This window comes from Staurois parvus, unplaced genomic scaffold, assembly GCF_062004578.1.
Source record: "Staurois parvus isolate SC_StPar_1 unplaced genomic scaffold, SC_StPar_1.0 ptg001222l, whole genome shotgun sequence".
Classification (NCBI taxonomy): Eukaryota; Metazoa; Chordata; class Amphibia; order Anura; family Ranidae; genus Staurois; species Staurois parvus.
In genome coordinates, this window is record NW_028319018.1 from 178,679 (window position 1) to 203,279 (window position 24,601).

At 46.1% G+C, this 24,601-nt stretch overlaps 1 protein-coding gene across 1 annotated transcript; it reads left to right on the forward strand.

The window, feature by feature from the left end:
* Positions 1 to 1,277: 1,277 nt before the first annotated feature.
* LOC149438050 (uncharacterized) lies at positions 1,278 to 23,833 on the forward strand. The gene is made up of 6 exons (XM_089660304.1): positions 1,278 to 1,358; positions 8,192 to 8,315; positions 8,432 to 8,529; positions 8,638 to 8,779; positions 11,052 to 11,238; positions 23,740 to 23,833. The coding sequence occupies exons 1-6, from the start codon at positions 1,278 to 1,280 to the stop codon at positions 23,831 to 23,833; spliced, it is 726 nt and encodes a 241-aa protein (XP_089516430.1).
* The last annotated feature ends 768 nt before the right edge of the window (positions 23,834 to 24,601 follow it).

A 24,601-nucleotide genomic window follows, 5' to 3' on the forward strand; every position in this document is an offset into this window, starting at 1 on the left:
TTACGTTTAATTTTTTAATAAATGTTATTGTCATTTGTATTTTTGTACTTGTGTATTTATTTCCTATTTAGCTGTATTGCTATCACAAGGAGTTAATAACCCCCCACTGTGACATGATTGGTCAGGTGACAGGTCCTCTTTATGAGACATCGGGGCTCTATTAGACCTCCAATGTCTCCTCTACCCTCCAATGCACAGATGGCGCTCAGTTAGATGCTTCCTTGGCTGGATCATCCGGGGAATGATGGCTCAGAAACGGGAAACACTCAGAGCTGAGGACTTCATTCAGTGCAGAGGAGATTGGGGAATGGACGTTCACCAGTCTCCTCCATCTTGGCCTCCTGAAGGCACTGGATGTGGTCTCAGGATCCCAGAATGAGTGCAGGAACTATGCGGGGGGAAGAGGGAGCTGTGATGGGGGCATCACCACCTGCAGTGTAAATGTGATCAGGTAGTTGCACAGCCACCCGGATCACTTTTACTGTGCAGCTGGGAGGCGGCTGAAGGAAACAAGCACTGCTACTGCCGCCATCAGCTTGTGAGGGTCTGTATGATGTTTCAAAAGAAAAAAGGAAGACGGCAATTTAAGGCATTTTTTTCTTTGTAAATTTCACTTTTTCTGTAGCCCCTCCTACAGCAAGAATTAAAAAACGTATAGATCCCCAAATACATACCGGACCCTCTGAGTCTAAGAGTCTATGGGGGTACCTCATACAAAAAGTGTGTGCCCCCCCAGAAAATCCATAGCAGACCCTTAATCCAAGCATGCAGCCTGGCTGACCAGAAAGGGGAGAGGGAAGAGCATTTGGCCCCACCCCCCTCCTGAACCATACCAGCCCATGTGCTCTCAATATGGGGTACCTTGTCAGGGGGGACCCCCTGTGGCAATGCACCTTGTCCCTATACAGATGAGGACAAGGGCCTCATCCCACACCCCTCCCCTGATGGTTGTGGGGGATCTATGGTCAGGGAGGTTCATCAGAATCTGGAATGCCCAGACACCGACCCTCCATATCAGTGAGTTTGGGGTACATGGTACACAGCACCCCTACTATTCACAAAAAAAGGAAATAAAGTGATAAAGACCCTCAATGTCCTCATTGACTGATAGAGTCCTGAGCTGTCATCAGATATATAAAGGAAGGGGCGGGGATAGTGGTGACATCATTGCTCATATATGGCCATATTCACACAATGATGTCATCCTCTATTCCCCGCCCATTTGCCTACGTGGCCATGTAAGTGAGTGGGTGGGGTGAAGTCAGTGGTTGCTAAGGATGCAGCTGTTGCAGGCAGCTGTTGCTTCCCTAGCAACCAGGGAGAGCCAGAAGCTGTCACATCAGTCTGCAGCAAATGCGGTAAATGTTGGATGTTCAGAAGAATGTGGGAGACGCCAGTGTTCATCCAAACTTCTGTCCAGACTCAGAGCTCATCCCTAATCCAGATTATTGTCAGTGTGTGGGAGGATTGTATCTACCAGACCGGGATCTGTAGGTGTGTGTGTATCACTGCCCGGCACACCAGTCACATCACACACTCCAGGTTGTGCCAATCAGCCCTCAATCATGTGTGTGGGGTGTGCGGGGGGGGGGGGGGGGGTAGGTGGTCAATGAAAGAAGTGATCACACTGGGATTCTGGATGGAAGGATAGCTCGGGGGATCCTCTGAGGTGTGTGGGGATCACTTGTCTGCTCCACAGACCTCAGATTGTATGAAAGATTTGTATCTGCCTGTGTGTGTCCAGCCAGCCCCATGTGGAAGTGTCTCCCTCAAGTGGTGGTCAGCAGTATTGCAGGCTGTGAGATCCGTACCATTGCTGGCATTATCTTCCCAGAGAAAGCTCCACCCTCATTCCTCCTCCACCAATCAAGGATCTCATTCCAGTTAGCCAGTCACCATGGGCAGGATTTCCTTAACACCCATCATTGGTACAACATCAAGATAAAACCTTGGGATAAAATAAGCCCTATTGTTGGTGTCACTGAGATAAAATAAGCCCCATTGATGTCAGTGAGATAAAATAAGCTCCATTGTAGGTGTCAGTGAGATAAAATAAGCTCCATTGTAGGTGTCAGTGAGATAAAATAAACCCCATTGTTGGTGTCAGTGAGATAAAATAAGCCCCATTGTTGGTGTCACTGAGATAAAATAAGCTCATTGTTGGTGTCACTGAGATAAAATAAGCTCATTGTTGGTGTCAGTGAGATAAAATAAGCCCTATTGTTGGTGTCAGTGAGATAAAATAAGCCCCATTGTTGGTGTCAGTGAGATAAAATAAGCCCCATTGTTGGTGTCAGTGAGAACTAAGTGTACCCCCAGCCCAGAATTGGTGGTCAGTGGTGGTACTTACCTGATCCCACCCTCCCGCAACCTCTCTGCTGATGTTGGAGTTCCACTTTCCCTGTCAGAAAGGAGATGCCGGCTCCCAGCAGTCGGGTGTCATTGCAGTGCCTGGTAATGGCAGAGCTCCCGGCTGTCCCTCCTTCCTCCTCCTTGGTCCCTCATTCTGCTCGGATCTCTATAGTTGGATATAAAATGCTCTATTTATCTATCAGGAAGTGTTTCCCGGGGCTAAACCTTCCCTCCAACGTCTACATTTCTGGATTAGTACATTTCTAAAGCCGATATAAAGAAATAGAAGTATAAACAGCACTTGTGGGGTTATCTCATCATTTCTTTGTATCATTCTCCTTTAGGGGGCGTGGCAGGGGGTGTGTCCTATGTCTTCATACCTTCACTAATAGGTGTCCCTTGTTCCTATCACAGAAATATGGGAGATACGTGATGGAACCCAGAGAGTGTTCAAGGTGTCATCACCTCAATGCCACTCTGCATGGAGTCCTGGAATCTGTGAGACATGATGGGACAGGAGACTAAATCCCGGGACTGTCCCTCATCATCCGGGACACTCGGCACCTATGAAAGAGCCGGGGCCACACTACCAGACATTTCTCAGGGCTGCAGATCCTCTGACCTCCATAAGGTGGTGATCACAGACAGGAAGTCTCTCTGGAAGACAAGAAGTGATGTCAGGTACAGACAGGAAGTGATGTCAGGTACAGACAGGAAGTGATATCAGGTACAGACAGGAAGAGATCTCAGGTACAGACAGGAAGTTCCATGTGAGAGGAATCAGAGAGGAGAAATTGTTGAAAGTGGCAGCAGAGGAGGTAATAAGATGTTATTTCCAATTTACACCCAGTAACCCCCCGTCATGTCTGTCCTCTCTCTCCATAGTCATGTCCGTCCTCTCTCTCCATAGTCACGTCCGTCCTCTTCCTCCATAGTCACGTCCGTCCTCTTCCTCCATAGTCACGTCCGTCCTCTTCCTCCATAGTCACAGCCATCCTCTTCCTCCATCATCATGTCTGTCCTCTTCCTCCATAGTCATGTCCGTCCTCTTCCTCCATAGTCACGTCCGTCCTCTTCCTCCATAGTCACGTCCGTCCTCTTCCTCCATAGTCATGTCCGTCCTCTTCCTCCATAGTCATGTCCGTCCTCTTCCTCCATAGTCACTGTGACGTCTTTTATCTCCAGCAGATGATGATACACACATATATAGTGTGGGAACCCAGATGAACCCCTTCAGGGGGAGGAGTTGATGATAATATATTTGCCCCCAAAGCTGGCCTACATGGTTCAGTTTTATCGTTCAGCCAGCGGGATGACCATAAAAACTGAAGTGATTCCCCCATCCACACATTGGAGGTGGATGGGGGAATCCTCCCCGCTGCACTCTTGTATTCTGACAATGGGGGGACTCCTCCGCTCTCAGAATACACAGATCAGCACTGAAGCTATTGGCTGCAGCCGCTGGGGGAGTGGCTTTTATCCGGCAGTGGCCACACATGGATGGAAATGTGAGCGATCCCTGCTGAACCAGCTGAATTTCCATGGATCTATGGTCACCTTCAGTGACTTCCTCCCCTCCCCCTCATCTCCTTCATGATGGAAGTCATGCTGAGATCATCTCCCATTGGCTGAGCAATATTCTCATTTGTCTCTCAGCTCCTTCTTGCTATTCCTCGTCCTGCCTGTTGTTTCCTTGGATTGATTTTCTGTGTAGTGACCCCGGCTTGGTCTCTTGGATGCGCTCGTCTGTTGCTTGCCCTGACCTTTCTCCTGATTCCTGGATCTCCTCCTCATCTCTCCTCCATATCCTCTTACACAGCTTTTCTCCACACCTGCAGTGACCCTGGGGGGAGGAAACTTGGCACCAGCACGCCGCCAAATCCATCCCCACCATTAGGGGCTCTGGAGACAATTGTCTGCTATTTACACTCCGTTCCTCCGCACGTCACCTGATCACATGACAGCTTACTTCCACAGATTCCGGACAGATTTCTGGATGTAAAGGTCAAAGGTCACTCTTCAGTTTAGGAGAGGTAGGACGCACCCAGGAACAAGGATTTGGTTTGTATGGGAGCTTCATATAGAGGACCCCTCAAACCTCCCCATCCAAATGTTCCTCCATCCAGAGTCTATATGTCCTATGACATCACACTGACCTCACCAGTCCTCCTCCCAATGTCCCTCCATCCAGAGTCAGAGAATCCTATGACATCACATTGACCTCACAGCCCCTCCTCCCAATATCCCTCCATCCAGAGTCTATATGTCCTATGACATCACACTGACCTCACAGCTCCTCCTCCCAATGTCCCTCCATCTGGAGTCAGAGAATCCTATGACATCACACTGACCTCACAGCTCCTCCTCCCAATGTCCCTCCATCCGGAGTCAGAGAATCCTATGACATCACACTGACCTCACAGCTCCTCCTCCCAATGTCCATCCATCCAGAGTCAGAGAATCCTATGACATCACACTGACCTCACAGCTCCTCCCCCCAATGTCCCTCCATCCAGAGTCAGAGAATCCTATGATGTCACTGTAACATAAATGTAAGAGTAGAATCATGTTATCAGTAGCTGAGATGTGAGGTGATCAGTAGAAATTTGAAATTGTAGATTTAGTTTTGTGACGGAGGGTAGGCAGGACAGAACACACAAGGCAGACGGCAAACACTTAAAGCTTTATTAAAACAGACAACAGTCACTCAATGGGGAGAGAGAGTCCACAATACCTGTAGTCCTGCCCCAAGGCAAAGTTAAAGTCTCTACAGCAGTTTATAATCCAAACAGGGGGGTGGTGTGAGTCTCTGTAGTAGTTGTAATCCAACAGGGAGGTGGAGTGGGAGTACAAGAACAGTTCAGGGAAAACAGGAGAGCATAAACTCACGGGTCCGACAGGGATGTCCTGGTTCACAGCGGACAGCAGCAGGGGCGACCCTGCTCAGCACACAGCAACAGCGGGTAGTTCTAGCACACAGCCGAGGGGCAGTTGAGGCAAAGAGAGCCCGGGCACAGCAGAGGGCAATTCAGGCAGGCAAGGTAAGCAGGGCCCACAGCAGAAGGTAGCTCTGGCAGGCAGGAGGTCCAGGCACAGCAGAGGGCAATTCAGGCAGGCAAGGTAAGCAGGGCCCACAGCAGAAGGTAGCTCTAGCAGGAAGGAGGTCCGGGCACAGCAGAGGGTAATTCAGGCAGGCAAGGTAATCAGGGCCCACAGCAGAAGGTAGCTCTGGCAGGAAGGAGGTCCGGGCACAGCAGAGGGCAGTTCACAGGGTAGCGATCCAGGGACTCACCAGCCAGCAGTGTACAAAGCAAAGTACAGTTCCAAGCATCTCTTAGTTAAGGCTCAGGCAGGAGTAGCCCTGTCCATCATGGTTCCAGCTCTCCCAACAACGAGTCCACATGGTCCTGCAATTGTCCCCACCCCCAACTTCCTGCTAAGAAGTGGCCTGGACTGGTTTTCCCCAGCCACACAGAGCCATGCTGCCTTTGTTCTATATGGAGATACATCCCATTTCCCCTCCCCCCTGTGAGGCCCAGGAACTTCAGACAACACACAAAAAAAGAATATTTCTGCTGTCCGTCACAACTTTCATTCTATGTTATTACAGATAAGTGTTCAGTATTCAGTCAGAGACATATGTTCACCAATTAGCATCTGAAAGGACAGAGCAGCTTCTTACCTCGAGGTGACACCTGGATGCCAATAAAACATCACCTATGTAGCCAGACTTTGCCACCTTCTTGAACCTAAAAGAAGAATCCTAGTCAATTTGGCTACAAGAGTCAGCAGGAAATAGATCAGAGGAATCTATTTAATCTCTCATAAAAGCTAAAATATTAGTTGCAGAGAGATGAAAATACTTCCTTCTGATTGGACACACTGTAGGCTACATCTGCATGTAAAACTGTATTTGTAGCCTCTGTAGAATCCCAGAGAAATGCACAAAATGGTTATATGGCACCTGATTGCGACAGCTGAACAGTGATTGGTACTATCGCGATCGGACTGATGCGCTTGTGTCAGAAATCATTTTCCTGACTCAGTGATCCAAATCGTTTCTTGCCCATTCAAGATTGGGCACCTCAGAACACAGAACATCCTGTGGGTTGGTACAGGAACACCCCTCAGGGTTGATTGGCCAAGGGTTAAAGTCCTAATAATAAATTGAGGGCCCTGAGATATGGAGGGGGTGATTTGTATGGAGTCGGTTCAATATGACTGGTGAATTGCAGACTTTCTTTGACTTCCTCCAGTCGCAGGATAAATCTTGGTAAGGTTTTATTTCTGTTTTTATTCCCTTTTATGTTATAGTCAATAGCCAATTGTGTGTCTTTTTGTATTCAATCAGAAAATTATTAAGTGACTTCTGTGTACTAAGCTCGGGCTCATATCTCCAGAGAGATTGTTGTATTGTAGTGTCTATGTGCTCGCTCTAAGTTCATTGCCAATCTGTATGTAATTGCACTGCGTGTTGGCAGATAGCATGCAGATTGTAAAGTAGCAGATCTGCCAGATGGAGATCGGTGTGTGTGTGGTGGCCCAGCAGACCAGTCTGCGGACAAACTGTTGGGTGGTGGCAAGCTACTGTTTGTTGTGTGTCCGGTGTGGGGGTGGTGGACAGTGGAAGAATGATTAACAATGGGCTTCTAGCTTGTAGGATAGCTGGAGGAATCCTAGAAAGGTGTGCCAATTGCTAGATTGCTCCCCAACCTTTGCACAAGATTGTATATAAGATTTCTGTTTGCCTGTGTGTGGTCAGCCAGCTGGATTGGAGTGGAGTCTCCCTCTAGTGGTGACCAAAGATAGTGCAGGCTGTGAAGGTATATCACAGTCAGTCTTATATGCTCAAAGTCCCCTCATTCCCTCTTTACCCCAGTCATGGGCGGACCACACTTCAGTTAGCTAGTTACCGTGGGAGTGCATTTTATCTATGACATCACAGTGACCTCACAGTTCCTCTCCCAATGTTCCTCCATCCAGAGTCAGAGAATCCTATGACATCACACTGACCTCACAGCTCCTCTTCCCAATGTCCCTCCATCCAGAGTCAGAGAATCCTATGACATCACACTGACCTCACAGCTCCTCCTCCCAATGCCCCTCCATCCAGAGTCAGAGAATCCTATGACATCACACTGACCTCACAGTTCCTCCTCCCAATGCCCCTCCAACCAGAGTCAGAGAATCCTATGACATCACACTGACCTCCCAGTTCCTCCTCCCAATGTCCCTCCATCCAGAGTCAGAGAATCCTATGACATCACAATGACCTCACAGCTCCTCCTCCCAATGTCCCTCCATCCAGAGTCAGAGAATCCTATGACATCACACTGACCTCACAGCTCCTCCCCCAATGTCCCTCCATCTGACATTTCTCTGATGCTCTTAGGATGTGGGGTCCCTTGGTATCCTCACATGTAAAGTGGGACTGTTGGTCCTGCGTTGTATGTAATGACATCAGAATGCTCAACAAGCCTATACCCTGCGTAGTGTGGGGGTCCTGTGGGGGGAATTATACCTCAGCCTGAAGTGGGGCTTTAATAAAATGGAGACCTGAATGGAGAGGTGAGGAGGATTCTGGGAATATCATTTGATGTGACTATTTGTGTTCAGATGTAGAGTTTTCCTCCTGTGAAGTCTGGAGATCATATGACATCACATTGCCTCCACCTCCCTCCCTGATAGAAGAGAGAAAGAAGAAGAAGATTCTAGAAGTCACCAGAGAGATCACTGAGCTGCTGACAGGAGAGGTGAGCGGTGCCGGGAATTCTGGGACATTCTCCAGTAACAGACAAGGGATGTGTCTGGATGGTGACTGTATCATTGTGTGTGTCAGGTTCCTATAAGGTGTCAGGGTGTCACTGTCTATTTCTCCATGGAGGAGTGGGAGTATTTAGAAGGACACAAGGATCTCTACAAGGACGTCATGATGGACAATCAGCCGCCCCTCACATCACCGGGTAAGAGGAGACTTTATTGTAAAGGAGAGAGCAGTACGGAGGATCCACCTAGATCCCCCATCATCTGATAAACACATAGAAACAATGGATTCAGTCAGTGTGTGTGTTTCCTACAGATGGATCCAGTCATGGGAACCCACCAGAGAGATGTCCCCGTCCTCTGTATTCCCGGGATTCCACACAGGAAGGTCACACCATCCCTCACCATTACAAGGTTGGTGGGATGGAGCATCTAGAACATGGACTTGTAGAGAAGATGTTTGAATATTTAATGTGAGCTTATATTTTACAGATGATATTTTCTCTCATTTCCTTGATTTAGAGTGGAGATCCAATCGATATAGAATTTGAGGTGAAAGCAGAAGAAGAAGAGGCGTATGTGAGGGATGATCAGCAGTCTATGGAGGAGGATGGAATAACGGGGACATTTATAGAGGAGGACACTCCTACAGAGATCAGCACAGGTGGGTCATGAACACTAAATCCATTCCTCCACCCATACTGCTCACTGATTGGTCCAGAGTAGGGCGGGGACTGGGTGATATCAGCCTGTAATCCCCTGGTCACTTTCCTGAGCTGTGTTCCCCGTCCTGTATTCCTGGATTTCTCTCGGATAATCTTCCTTCTCTGTGCTGCAGACACAATTTATGTCTCTAGACTGGATTTATGGAGGTTCTGGGGTTCAGCTGGCAGCAAAATGTTGATTTTTACTCTAAGCATTGCATAATGTAGGCACCCAGGACATGTGACTGGGGTCTCCTGCCTTGTGCCTGACTCCTCCAGGGGACCTTCTCTGTTATCTGCTGGCTGTGCCGGGTGGGGGGATATGTCTGTAGTGTCTCAGACCCAAGTCACTGAGTGCAGTCTCAGGAGATGGGAGGCAGCGGTGTGGGATCTCTGCAACTTGTCTCAAATAAACAGTTAAAATGGTTGTTAACCCTCCATATACCCAGAGAAGTGACTGGCCTCAGGTGATACACAGAAATAAAACAAATCCTCCTACATATGTTGTACATTATTTATTTGCAGCCCTCTCTTCTCTATATTTGTACAGCTTGTCCAAGAGGTGAGAAAAAAGGGGGCGGAGAGCTGAAGTCCCTATTTTTAGAGCTCCGTGAAGTGATCTCTGAGAGATTATTAGTGGGAAGGGACACACCCCCTTCACACAGGAACAGAGCTGAGGCTGTCAATCACAGGCTGTGTGCTGGAGCTCCCTCTCCTGTCATCTTTTTTTCTCTTGGTGTTAGGAAAACTTGTCAGAAGTGACTCAACTACTGATCGCAGAGGAAGGAGATAGCAGACAGAAATGACTCTTATTGCTCTGGACTGAGACAAGTACACACTGTAGAGGGATATTCTTTGTTCATATTCCATGTCTGAGGGTTACAACCACTGTAAGTGATCTCTGATTACTAAACACCAATTTGATGTGATCCTTACACTATGTATTAGTGTCGCCCCCCCTTGTCCTGAATAGAGGTACTATGTGGGTTTAGTTTGTGGCTGGGCTGTACTTGGCTCAGGCTGATTGTATAGTTCTTCACTTGGTTTCTCCCTAAGTTCAGGTTGTCTTGTGATGTCTCACTGTGGCCAGTAGATGTCACTGCTATCACTGGACATAGGATGAGATTTCACCAACCAAACTAAAGGGATATTAGACCACAAATGTCCCATATTGCAGCTTACCAATCATTGGATGTGGCGGCTGCATTCCTTTTCTTTGGCTTTTTTCCCTGTTTTCACCTGATGATCTGACCAGTAACACACCTTCTGTATTAAAGCGCCCCCACTGTGGAGACAGCAGCATGGTCAGTCTGGGGGGAGGGGAGTGTTAGATACATTGGCAGATTTAAAAACAGCAACTATTTGAAGCCAAACTCCAGCTTACATTTCATAATCAGTTACATCAAACAGGTTTTGTTCCTTTTGGGATAAAAGTTTTACATGAATAAATAAAAGCTGATCATTGTAAGCCCCCTGTCAGTGGTAAATGGTCTGCCTCATCCCTGGAACTGATACATTCTGCTGCAGAGTTTTTATAAAACAGATTTACTGGCTAGATCACCAGATGAATATAGAAGAAATCTAATACTGTTTAGTCCTAACTTTTGTGTCCTTTATGATAAGTTGTACATTACATGCTGTAGGCCTTAATTATTTTTCACTCATTTCCTCCCAGCTGGACATTTTATATCGGATGATGTGATTGGAGCACAGACTTTTACATGGTGATAATAATGTGATAACATCCTCCAACTTTGGACCCTTAAACAGAAAGTGATAATGAGGGCGGAGTCAATACCCCAATGATGGTGGTCTTCAGGATCAGTCCAGTCTTCATCTTGGTTGTTCTCCCCCCATCCTCACTCTCTGACCTCTGGCGGGGCTCAGCCCTGCTGTTCATCATGACTAAATCATGGAGTAAATAAGGAAGTGCAGTACTTCTTGTGTTGGGAAGATGGCGATGAGTGATAGAGGGGGTGGGGACCCCCGTCCTATAATCCCCTCATCACTGTCCCTCCTATAAAAGACAGTTCTGGTTGTTTCCTCACTCTCTGACTAAGGTCCATGAATAAAGAAATGACCTGGTAGGAGATCAGAGGAGCCATTTCCTAGTTCCCTTGAGGGTGGAATTGTAAGCTCCTCAGAGACCAAGCAGCCTGATGTGGGCGGAGTCCTGGTTTGGGGGAACCAATCAGCTCCTGTCTAGTAATCCTCTTTGTCTTTGTATTTTAGTCCATGGCCGGGAGATGAGGAAAACCTCCGAGGATTGTCTCACTTTGTCACCAGACTGGAAAGTAGAAGATGAGGACATCACACAGTTTAGTCCAGGAGAAAACCCGGCTCCCTCCAATGTCCATCCGGCACCACCCAGTGTAGATGGACCATCGGATTCCTCTTATCCTGAGGAACCTCAGACTGTGTGGGACCGGGCCGGCCTTCCAACAGGAAAGAGGTTCTCCTGTACTGAGTGCGGGAAGGGTTTCCATTATAAATCCCAACTTAATAGGCATAAAAGATCTCACACGGGGGAGAAGCCGTATTCCTGTCCTGAGTGCGGGAAATGTTTTTCACAGAAGTCCGATCTTTACACACATCAGAGAACTCACACGGGAGAGAAGCCATATTTCTGTCCTGAGTGCAGGAAATGTTTTTCACAGAAGTCCCATCTGTACAGACATCAGAAATCTCATACGGGGGAGATGCAGTATTCCTGTCCTGAGTGCGGGAAATGTTTTTCAGACAAGTCCAGTCTTCACACACATCAGAGATCTCACACAGGGGAGAAGCCGTATTCCTGTCCTGAGTGCAGGAAATGTTTTTCAGACAAGTCCTATCTTTACAGACATCAGAGATTTCACACGGGGGAGAAGCCTTATTCCTGTTCTGTGTGCGGGAAATGTTTTTCACAAAAGTCCAATCTTTACACACATCAGAGAACTCACACGGGAGAGAAGCCATATTCCTGTCCTGAGTGCAGGAAATGTTTTTCACAGAAGTCCCATCTGTACAGACATCAGAGATTTCACACGGGGGAGAAGCCTTATTCCTGTCCTGAGTGCGGGAAATGTTTTGCACAAAAATCAGATCTTGTCAAACATGAAAGGTCTCACACAGGTGAGAAGCCGTATTCTTGTCCTGAGTGTGGGAAATGTTTTTTAGATAAGTCCAGTGTTTACACACATCAAAGATCTCACACGGGGGAGAAGCCGTATTCCTGTCCTGAGTGTGGGAAATGTTTTTCAGTGAAGTCCCATCTTTCAAGACATCAGAGATCTCACATGAGGAGAAGCCACTTTCCTGTCCTGAGTGAGGGAAATGTTCCTCACTGAAGTCTTGTCTTCCTGTACATCAGGGGTCCCACACAACCCTGGAGGTGTATTAGTGCCTTGAGTGCGGGAAATGTCTTCTAGATGAATGTTGCTGGACATCCCAGCTCTCATGTGGGAAAGAAGCACACCCTGATATACACCTCAGATATACTCCATGGCTGATCTTCATCATGGAAGAAACAGTCCATAAGGAGATCAGAGGTCCCCAAAGACATGGATGAAGTGTGGGACCGGGTTGGCCATTGATAGCAGGAGAGGAATAAAAATGGAGTCCTGTCCTGTGATTGGCTGAGTACATTTTGTGGTGGGAGATTTCACAAACACTTAGAGGTCTGTTTAAAAATAAATATTTCTACCTCCTGTATACCGGACACTTCCACCCCCTTCCTGCCCAGGCCGTCTGGTAACTATCAGCGCTCTCACACTTTGAATGACAATTACACAGTCATGCAACATTGTACCCAAATTAGATTTTTGTAATTTTTTAACACAAATAGATATTTATTTTGGTGGTATTTAAACACCACTTTTTACCATTTTTGCTTGTTTCTTGTTTTTACAAATAAATGTCTTTCCTTATAAATGTAGACAAAGGTGTATTCTGCGCCATTTCTTGGGTACAATAACCCCAATCAGTGTCTATGATTCAGTGTGTAGGAGAGTTATAGAGTCTACAAACTATGGGATAGATGTCTGAAAATCCATCATGTCTGATGACGGCAGATCTCATTTCTGAGGATCAAAAACACCAGAACGGTACAAATTGTCAGAACTTTATCTGTGAGGAAATAATCCGTATACAATTCATGGAAACAGGCGGGATCTGGAATGAAGGAGATTCCCTACTAATTCTCACAAAGTAACCGACATCCCAGTTCTGTATTTGTGATAATTGGAAGACAAAATAAAACGCAATAATGTGCAAAAATATATATTTATTAATAATATAAATCAGTACAAAATGGGGATGAAATATAATAGGTGATGATAAATAATAAACAATACAAGATAACAGTACAATGATCTAATCCACAATAATGGGGAGAAATACAAGCCAGCAATTACTGCCAAATATTAATGAATTACATCCAACTGTCTGGAAATGTCGTGTAAGAAATCAGTAACTCAGCAACATGTGACAACAGATATACAAACCCCCCCGTGATCTCTCTACAGCCAGATATTCAACGCTCAACGTGTACCTTGCCATGACTTGATCTGGAATCCCATACACAGGCCAATCCAATCCGCTTACAATCTGAGATGAAGATGTAATGTTACATGAAGTAGTCTACCTTGTCATATATATACTGTATACATCCGGATAAACCATTGACTAGAAGCCAGAATCAGCTTCAGGGATATGTAAAATCAATCTTCCCCAGAGGAGTGAAATGATAATAATTTATACTGCAGGTAAAATGACGTCACATCCCCTCCTGTGCTCACCAGAACCGTTATCGGACTAAACAATGTATCTGGAGATATAAGGGGAGTACAAGTTATCTGAGGAAAATGAAAGTTCTAGTTCCCAATATGGACTGTATGGTGTCAGTGATGTCAGCTTTCAGTGCGCTCACTTCAGGGGGTGTCTGTGTCCGTCTGTTGCCCCTTGTCTCCTGTCTTGTGGGGTCTTGTTTTGTGATGTGTGTCCTCTTCTCTGTCCGTCTCTTACTTTTATCCCTCCAAATAAAACCTAGGCGGGCAAAGCTCATCTCTCCTCACAATGACCTCAGACTAGGTGCTATTTTCTCTACTAATTGATTTCAGTGACCTGAAGGGGGCAGTATAGGATGAGGAATTCTCTGACATGTCTTCTGGAACATGACAAGGGTTGACCTTTAACCTCGGCTGGTAAGGACATGACTACATTTAGAGAGAACTGCTTTTCTGCCAGGTTTGGTGTCACACAGACTGGTACCCATGTCACTGCTAATAATGTATTACTGAAAGTGGTTGTAAACCTAAAAAACACAAATCCGTCTAATCCTGCAGTTGGGTAGATTTTACCTTTACTGAGCCATTCAGCTTAGTCTGGTATCTTGAAGCAATCCCTTTCTCCATAAATCCCGCCTGATCTTCTGAGCAGAATAAATCTGACACCAGCAGAAATATGGTGTCACCACTCCCCTTCTCCTGTGAGTGACAGGCTGTGCTGAGGATGAGACCAGTATGAGCCTCCATGTAATACACTGCAGGGGGTGGGGGAGGGGGTGTCCTCTCCATGCTGGTCTCTGCCTTCACAAGATCCACAACTCAGCACTCATCAGCACCAGTGATTGTTCTTGAGCCGAGGCTGGAGGGGGGTATAACTGGGGGCTTGTGTGACATCACATCTCTGCCTATTATTCTCTGGTCCTAAGCCACGCCCACAGACCTGCAGTTTTTGGAGGGCGGAGACAAGCTAAAGGAGTATTTTTCTGAGGTACACTCACAGCTGTATGGATGTTTACATTAACCACTTGCCTACCAGGCACTTATACCCCCTTCCTTACCAGGCCAATTTTCAGCTTTCAGCGCTGCCGCACTTTGATTGACAATTGCGCGGTCATGCAACATTGTACCCATATGAAATTTTGATCATTTTTTTCTCACAAATAGAGCTTTCTTTTGGTGGTATTTAATCGCCACTGGGCGCTTTACTTTTTGCGCTATAAATTAAAAAAAGTGCAAAAAATTTGAAAAAAAAAAAAAAGTTTATTTGTTTCTTTTATAAAATTTTTCAAACAGGTATTTTTTCTCCTTCACTGATTTGCGTTGATGAGGCGGCACTGATGGGCACTGATAGGCGGCACTGATGGGCACTGATAGGCAGCACTAAAGGGCACTGATAGGCAGTACTAATGAGGTGGCACGGATAGGCGGCACTGATAGACAGCACTAATTAGGGGTCACGGATAGGCGGCACTAATATGCAGCACTGATAGGTGACACTGATGATGGGTACTGATAGACGGCACTGACTGGCATCACTTCTGGGCACTGACTGGCGGCACTGACTGGCACAACCCCTGGGCACTGACTGGTGGCACTGACTGGCAGCACTGGTGGGTGGCACTGGTGGACAGCACTGGTGGGTGGGCACAGGTGGGTGGCACTGGTGGGCACAGGTGGGTGGCGCTGGTGGGCACAGGTGGGTGGCACTGCTGGGCACAGGTAGGTGGCACTGCAGAGTGGCACAGGTGGGGGCACTGCTGGGCACAGGTGGGGGCACTGCTGGGCACAGGTGGGGGCATTGCTGGGAATGGGTGGGCGGGGCTAGTGGGCGCACAGCTGATCGGAACTTGCGGGGGTCACTGCTGGGCACCGATCATCAGGGCACTGATCATCAGTGCCCTGATGATCGGTGCCGATCCCCGCTCTGACAACTGCCGGTTCTCGGCAGTACTTTCCTTACGATCTGACAGCGTGAGGAAAGTGCAGCCGAGAACCGGCACTTGCATTTTCCTGTGATCAGCGTGTCATTGGACACCGCTGATCACGTGGTAAAAGGCCGGTGGGATCGGCCTTTCACCACATCTCGTGATCAGCTGTGTCCGTAGGACACAGCGATCACGGAGATCGCCGGGTGCGCGCCCCCTGGGGCGCGCAGGAGAGCGCGTTCTAAGAGGACGTCAAATGACGTCCACTCAGAACTGGCCGGCCGCGGTGAAGCCGTCATTCGGCTATGCGCGGTCGGCAAGTGGTTAAAATGTATTAATTTATGGCAAAAAGTAAAATTTTTAAATATTTGGGGTTTACAACCACTTTAAGTGATTCTGGAAAAAACAAATCTACCTAAATATCCTACAAAAAGATGAGGTCATTATACTGAGACTTCTTATCTCACGTCTTCTGTAACATAACAACGTTGTCATACAATGAACTCAAACTGATACTTTATCATGTTATAAACAGAATATCCCCAATATATCAATATGTATTCATTGTTAAACCATTTCATATAAATATATGTATGTGGAAATGGAATCTAGTAATATAAACCTGGATGACATAAGTAAGCAAGCATTCACTTCATGTAATACTAATAATAATACAATTGACATTTTTGGATCAGATATTCCTGTCACATAATAATAACACCATATACAATGTAAGGTATAATATGCACTCTTTCCAGAGGATCATGGGAAATAATCATTGTGACCAGTTCTTGTGTCCTTTGTTCAATCTAGACATGGACTCATCCATTTATCTTACCACTTGGTGTCATGTCTAGTCTTCATCTTGTAGCCGTCTGATCCCACCATACCTCCCCCCAGATTTATAACCTGGGAACATAAGCTGTAACCACCTTGGAATGCTCTTAGAATCTGTGTTCAGAAACCATGAAATAGAATATACAGAACAAAATGGCTTCCAGCATGTCCATGTAGAGATGATAACTTCAGCCTTCCTGTTTCATTCTGTGAGCCCAGAACAGTTCTGACAACCTGCTGATCTACGATTGGCTCATAACCCTGTGTGGTGGTAACCTGTAGGCACCTGCTGATCTATGATTGGCTCATATCCCTGTGTATCCTGATCAGATGATGATTGCAGCACTCCCAATGTTGTTCATGTAATGGAGTGCACAGTGTGTTCCATCCAAGAAGGGCAGCAAGGTAGAAGCCGGCAATTACAGGCCAGTGAGTCTAACATCGGTGGTAGTCATGTTAATGGAATCACTCCTGAAAGGAAGGATCATTGATCATCTAGAAACACACAACTTGCTGGATCCAAAGCAGCATGGCTTTGCTGAGGGCAGACCATGGCAGACTCATCTGATTGGACTTTTTGACTATATCACCAATGATTTGGACCAGGGTGGTGCTGTGGACATAGAATATCTTGATTCCAGCAAGGCATATGATACAGTCCACATAATGATCTAATACAGAAGTTGGACAAGCTAGGACTTAGCCCTTGGGTGGTTCAGTGGATGTGCAGTTGGATAAAGGAGAGATACCAGAGTGTGGTTGTAAATGGGGTTCACTCGGAACAGAGAGCAGTCACTAGTGGTGTACCCCAAGGCTCTGTACTGGGTCCTGTTCTATATGTAATCTATATGTAAGTGATAGAACTAAAGGGTTGTTGGGTAAGGGGATGTCTCTTTGCTGATGACACACAAGGTGTGTAATAAGGAGGATATCCCTGGAGGTGTCTGTAACATGGCACAGGATTGCTGAAAGATTGGCATTGCTGGAAGATTGGTCAGAGAAGTGGAAATTGCAGTTCAATGTTTATAAATGTAAATAATGCACCTAGGGAAAAATAATCACTTGAGAGAGTACAACATGGGGGTTATGTTACTTGCCAGCACTTCAGAAAAAAAGGATTTGGGGTACTTATTTAGATCTTTATATCACTAAAGGGGTCAACGGCGGGAGGAAGGAGGTCCCGATTCCTCTATATAGATCTTTATATCAATAGAAGGGTCACCGGTGGGAGAAAGGAGGTCCTGATTCCTCTATATAGATCTTTATATCACTAGAGGGGTCACCTGCGGGAGAAAGGAGGTCCCAATTCCTCTATATAGATCTTTATATCTCTAGAGGGGTCACCAGCAGGAGGAAGGAGGTCCTGATTCCTCTATATAGATCTATCACTAGAGGGGTCACCGGCGGGAGGAAGGAGGTCCCGATTCCTCTATATAGATCTTTATATCACTAGAGGGGTCACCGGCAGGAGGAAGGAGGTCCCGATTCCTCTATATAGATCTTTATATCACTAGAGGGGTCACCGGCAGGAGGTCCCGATTCCTCTATATAGATCTTTATATCACTAGAGGGGTCATCGGCGGGAGGAAGGAGGTCCCGATTCCTCTATATAGATCTTTATATCACTAGAGGGGTCAGCGGCAGGAGGAAGGAGGTCCTGATTCCTCTATATAGATCTATCACTAGAGGGGTCACCTGCGGGAGAAAGGAGGTCCCAATTCCTCTATATAGATCTTTATATCTCTAGAGGGGTCACCAGCAGGAGGAAGGAGGTCCTGATTCCTCTATATAGATCTATCACTAGAGGGGTCACCGGCGGGAGGAAGGAGGTCCTGATTCCTCTATATAGATCTTTATATCACTAGAGGGGTCACCGGCAGGAGGAAGGAGGTCCTGATTTCTCTATATAGATCTATCACTAGAGGGGTCACCGGCGGGAGAAAGTAGGTCCCGATTCCTCTATATAGATCTTTATATCACTAGAGGGATCACCGGCGGGAGGAAGGAGGTCCCGATTCCTCTATATAGATCTTTATATCACTAGAGGGGTCACCGGCGGGAGGAAGGAGGTCCCGATTCCTCTATATAGATCTTTATATCACTAGAGGGGTCACCGGCAGGAGGAAGGAGGTCCTGATTCCTCTATATAGATCTTTATATCACTAGAGGGGTCACCTGCAGGAGGAAGGAGGTCCCGATTCATCTATATAGATCTTTATATCACTAGAGGGGTCACCTGCAGGAGGAAGGAGGTCCCGATTCCCCTATATAGATCTTTATATCACTAGAGGGGTCACCTGCAGGAGGAAGGAGGTCCTGATTCCTCTATATAGATCTTTATATCACTAGAGGGGTCACTGGCAGGAGGAAGGAGGTCCCGATTCCTCTATATAAATCTATCACTAGAGGGGTCACCGGCGGGAGAAAGGAGGTCCCGATTCCTCTATATAGATCTTTATATCTCTAGAGGGGTCACCATCAGGAGGAAGGAGGTCCCGATTCCTCTATATAGATCTTTATATCACTAGAGGGGTCACCGTCGGGAGGAAGGAGGTCCTGATTCCTCTATATAGATCTTTATATCACTAGAGGGGTCACCGTCGGGAGGAAGGAGGTCCTGATTCCCCTATATAGATCTTTATATCACTAGAGGGGTCACCGTCGGGAGGAAGGAGGTCCTGATTCCCCTATATAGATCTTTATATCACTAGAGGGGTCACCGGCGGGAGGAAGGAGGTCCCGATTCATCTATATAGATCTTTATATCACTAGAGGGGTCACCTGCAGGAGGAAGGAGGTGCAGATTCCTCTATATAGATCCTATCACTAGAGGGGTCACCGGCAGGAGGAAGGAGGTCCTGATTCCTCTATATAGATCTTTATATCACTAGAGGGGTCACCGGCAGGAGGAAGGAGGTCCCGATTCCTCTATATAGATCTTTATATCACTAGAGGGGTCACCTGCAGGAGGAAGGAGGTCCCGATTCCTCTATATAGATAGTCAAAAGTAAAAACCAAAGGACACAACTGCAATGCATATTCAATGCATAATATGTCCAATTTGTCATAATATGCATTGCAGTTGTGGCCTTTGGTTTTTAATTTTGACTATTTGATATTTACCACTTGATGTGATTTGGTTCACTTATACATCATCCATTCACCTATTTATTTGTCACTCACTGACAACACTTGTGTAGGGGAGGAAATTAATCCTTTCTGTGACTGCTGTAACCTGCTGACTGGCATCTCCTCTGAACCCTGACACTTGTACAGTGAGGGATTTCATCCCCTCCCTTCTCCTCTCAGACTGTAATAGAGAGAGAGCCATTAAAGGAGCCAATGACAGGGACTTTCTCAAGCAGGAGGTGCAGCTGCCAAGCATTGTGGAATATGCAGTCCTGGACAGAAACGGCCTGATAGGCTGATATAGGAATGGAACTACAGAGACCAGCAGGCTTAGTGAGAGCAGAGTGAAGGACTCCATCTTGTTTTTCCTGAGGGGAGGCAGTCTGCATGTGGCAGGAGACAGTCTGGACCTGGCAGAGAAGTGCTCAGGGTCAGTTCACTCCATGTTTAGGTATCTGCATCAGTCAGGGAACATCCAACCTGAGAGATGTGGCCTACAGTACAGTGCCTACACCGACAGTGTGAAGGGCTCATCGTGAAGTGACCACAGGAGACGGTCATTTCCAGGACCATGGTTTGGGCCTTAGTCCCAGGATCTGGTGAGAGGGATTTTGCCCCCTGGCAGATGACAGGAACACGGCACACAGAGACATGACACTTCTCCCATACTCACCAGGCACTGGGTTGTGTAGATGGTCCTGCTATACAGACACAGTGTTTGCTTTGCTATACAAATCCTGCCACGGGATTACAATGATACTTTACCATAGGAGTGTAAGTGCACCAATGAAAGTGTCTCGCTGAAGACCCCAACATTCATCCTGTTACCAAGAGACTGAAGTTACTGGTGCCATACGGGCACGCGCATGCGTATTCAGGCCTCTGTATTGCATGGTGTGGGAGGGAATAGCTCTACCTTGGAAAGTAGCTATGAAGCATCAGTTGGGCGCAGTGTTTGCCTATTGGGCTTGTGGTGTCGGGGGTTAGAAGGGAGAAGTCTGACACCACAGAGAGTCATCCTTCTGCTCTCCTCCTGCTTGGACATCATAGAGCTGAGTTTATGTAAAGGGGTTTAGACCCACTTTGAGGGCGCCATGTAAGTGTTTCCTCTGCTCTTGGGGTTATTCACGGTTGGAATCCCCTGAAAGCAGCCTGAGTGTAAAAGTGAGTTGTGATGGAAGCGTAGGCAGGACACAACACACACGGAGGATGGTAAACACACAAAGCTTTATTGAACTATGGAAGGCACTCAATCAGGGTATTTAGGTAGCTTCCAGGTACCCCAAAAAGGGGTAGAGAAGGGAGGAGCCCAAAATAATTGTAATCCGGCCCATGATAGGGCAATTTCGGTAGCGATGGTCCGAGCAAGTATTAATCCAGGCAGACAAGGTATGAGTGTTCGATGGGGCCGTCCGGACAGAGAAGTGGGGCATTCAATGGGGCCAGTCCAGGCAGGGTAATGGAGATTCATGGACAGTCCAGGCAGGGAAAATAGGGGGATTCACAGACAGTCCAGGCAGGGAAAATAGGGAGGTTCACAGACAGTCCAGGTAGGGGGGTATGGGCACTCACGGTTTTGGCAGGAGTCACCTCTGGCACACACAGCAGATAGCAGGCAAACGTACTCCTTGGCACACAGCGGGTAGCAGATATAGTACTTCTTGGCACACACAGCGGATAGCAGGCAAAGGTACTCCTACTCCTTGGAACACAGTGGGTAGCAGATAAAGTACTCCTTGGCACACACAGCAGAGAGCAGGAAAAGGTACTCCTACTCCTTCGCACAGAGCGGGTAGCAGGCAGAGTACTTCTTGGCACACACAGCAGAGAGCAGGCAAAGGTACTCCTACTCCTTGGCACACAGCGGGTAGCAGGCAGAGTACTTCTTGGCACACACAGCGGATAGCAGGTAAATGTATTACATGTATAACATGAACTATTTGTACCATTTGAAGATCTGGGTCCTATTGGGCACACTGACTGCTCTTTTTTCTGCCAGTATGGATCCTAACTAACTGTATTTATCACCCTGAGGACTTGGGCCTAATAAAAGGTATCTGTGGTCAAGGACTAGATTTAAATGAGACCCAGATAACCAAAAGTGAAAGAAAGTCAAAAAGAAGTTTTGAAGAGAACAATCCTTTTTCAGGAAAATGATGATGCAGTTTAAATCTGCTTATGCTCAAAAGTCAGGTTCTGATAAATGTTGGATATGTAGTAAGTTACATCCGAGCACATAGGAAATTCCTCTTCTGGCCGCTCCAGTCAAAATATTTTTGTTAATAACAGGGAATGTAAGTATTGGTTTGACCAATATTACTTCTAATGCCGCCATATCTTTTCCAACTCTGGGAGTCACTCAACTCCCCGATTGGTGTTTTAGACTGGGGAATACTTCCCACAAGGGAAAGGGAATGTGCTCTCAGTCCATATTAAACATATCTGATCCTGGAAGGAGGGATGGAACTTCTGTGAAACTCTGGCAAGTAAATGGTAGAGCCCTGAATTAAAGTTTAGAAGGGATACAAGACAATGTGGGGAAAACTATGTTTGGAAAACTTTGTTTTTTATTTCACACTTGTTGTCACCCCTGAATTTCATTCTGCAATACAAAAATTGCCGATCTCCTTGGGAAACAATACCTATATCTGTTGTGGTAAGATCTGTTACCCTTGGATACCGAGTAATGTCCAGGGCTGGTGCTATGTAGCCCAATTAGTGCCAATCATGGCAGCTATAGACCAGAAGGAACACCAGGTAAAAGCCAGTACATACCCAAAACACCATCAAAAATATAGTAAACTTGATTACCCTCTAATCAGTATTAGTGTATAAACATAAAGTCCAAAACCCAAAAAATGAAACAAAAAAACAAAAACCATCCAAAAGAAAAAACAAAAACAAAAAGTCCAAAATAAAGTCCCAAATTATTATTTCAAAATCTTTATCTGTGATATCTTAATTCTTCATATCTTCCAAAATCTTTGTGATATACTTCGAAACCAGATCTTCATATACCTCAAAGAACAGAACTCAACATGTGTAATATCTTCAAAGAAAGGGGTATATAAAAAACCGTGCCACACGTGTTTCATGCACATAAAAAATAAATGTGCCACCACAACCGTGAAAAAGGAAAATCCCTCAGCCTTAGGAGTCAATCCACTGCATACCACTAGAGGAAGTGCATAGGTACCCTCAGAATGGTATCAAGGGTCTGAGTACTTCTTTCCAACCTTTAAATATTCCTTCAGCCTTTCCAGCCACTTCCCACAGACCTCATAAACAGACCATGGATCAGTATGTATCATAAAAACTTATAGCACTTTATTGTAGCAACTTACATTCAAATAAGATGACATCAGCTTCAACATCACAAATGATATGTTCACAATCCTGCCTCTCCTCATAAGTGTATAGATTCCACACTATCTCACTCCCGAGGGGGAACCGATTGCCTGTGGTAAGTCCCCAGTACCTCAAAGCCCCATGAGGATTCCAGGAAGCCACAGCCGCATGTACCAGGATCAAAAATGGCCGTCGCCGCACTTCCGGAAGAGCGTCACTACGTCACCACGTCACGTGCCCCGGACGCGTTTCGTCACATTCGGACTTTATCAACAGGGATCCCACTGGGGAATAACACTCATGAACAAAATAAATAATGACACAAACATTATTGATGATATACTGGAGAGGAACTCTAAGGACATGGGGTTGCTAAATACCGAGACCAGAGCTATTAGAGAACAGCTGGAGATGCAAGATTTAGCTATTGAAAGCATGAGTGCTGCTCTGACAGGTCTGTGTGAGATGACAGAGGATTCTGAATGTTGTACTTGGATATATAATACCACAATGACTGTTCCAGATTATTATGAAATAATAAAGCAACACAGGGAACAGGTAGATGGTTTAATGGAAGAAGCTAGAGCTATAGGAAAAGATGGATGGACTCCTTTTGATTGGCTAGGATCAGGATTTGGTTCCGTCTTTTCATGGATGAAAGGTATTGCTGTAAGAATAGTCATGATATTGTTTTTTGTTTTATTTTTATATCTATGTTTTAAATGCTTATTATATTGTATTGTTAGAGCTACCAAGCCGCAAAATACAAATGAAGGGTATCTGGCTATGTACAAAAAGATGAATGAGGTAAAGAATTGAGATCATGTTCATGATCTAAGAGGGGATTGAAAGGATCTAGAGAACCTCCATTGTGTTGATGTACGCCATTTTAAGTATTAAGTTAGGTTTTTGCAGATATATTAAAAGTTTTAGTTTGCTGAAGGATGTATCAACAAAAGATATCATGACCCTGAAGTTTTCTTTGCCCGGCTATTTCTCAGAAAGCTAGCAAAAACAGTTTATACCAAGAAATGTATATGTCATGTTTCATGTAGTCAGCTCATGATGGAAACTTACAAGTTACAGTTTTAGAACTCGCTCCCCCCCCTTATTATTTCTGTATCCTATATAATCTTAGTAATGTCTAATAAACTTTGAACATCTCTGAACATAAGCTGCCGTTATTTCCGTGTTCAAGGGGTGTTCCCAGAATTCTGCTGATAAACCAGGAATCTCTCCACAGACTGGGGGTCTCTGAGGGGATAAGAAAATCAATCCTTTCACTTACCTGACCTAAATCCAACAGAACACCTCTAGGATATCATGTTTTGGTCCATCCGACGCCACCAGGTTGCAACCAAACCGGATATCGTATGTACTCTCCAGCGCCTCAGGATATGCACAGCCAAAAGGGAAGCCAAGGAAACCAGGACAGCGACAACCAAAGGAAATGCTTCAGGGGTGCAGCCCTCCTCAGACGGGGAGATCAGCCACTAGATAGAGAATAAACAGGTGCGCACACACCTTGTGCATTATCCAAGGTTTATTGAAAGGAGTGAAAAATAAAAACATACCCACAGGTGAAGCATGTATCTAAAAAGCATTTGCATCATGACGATGGCCACAACGGCAAGCAAGGTGTTCCAAGTGTCAGTGCGGTCAAATGTCTGACGCGTTTCAGGGATGAATCCCTTTCCTCAGAGCTCCTGACCAGCCTCTGATGCAGATGTGTAGTGGATGGATGATGGGAGTCTTGCTGGTGATATCTTATTAGGAC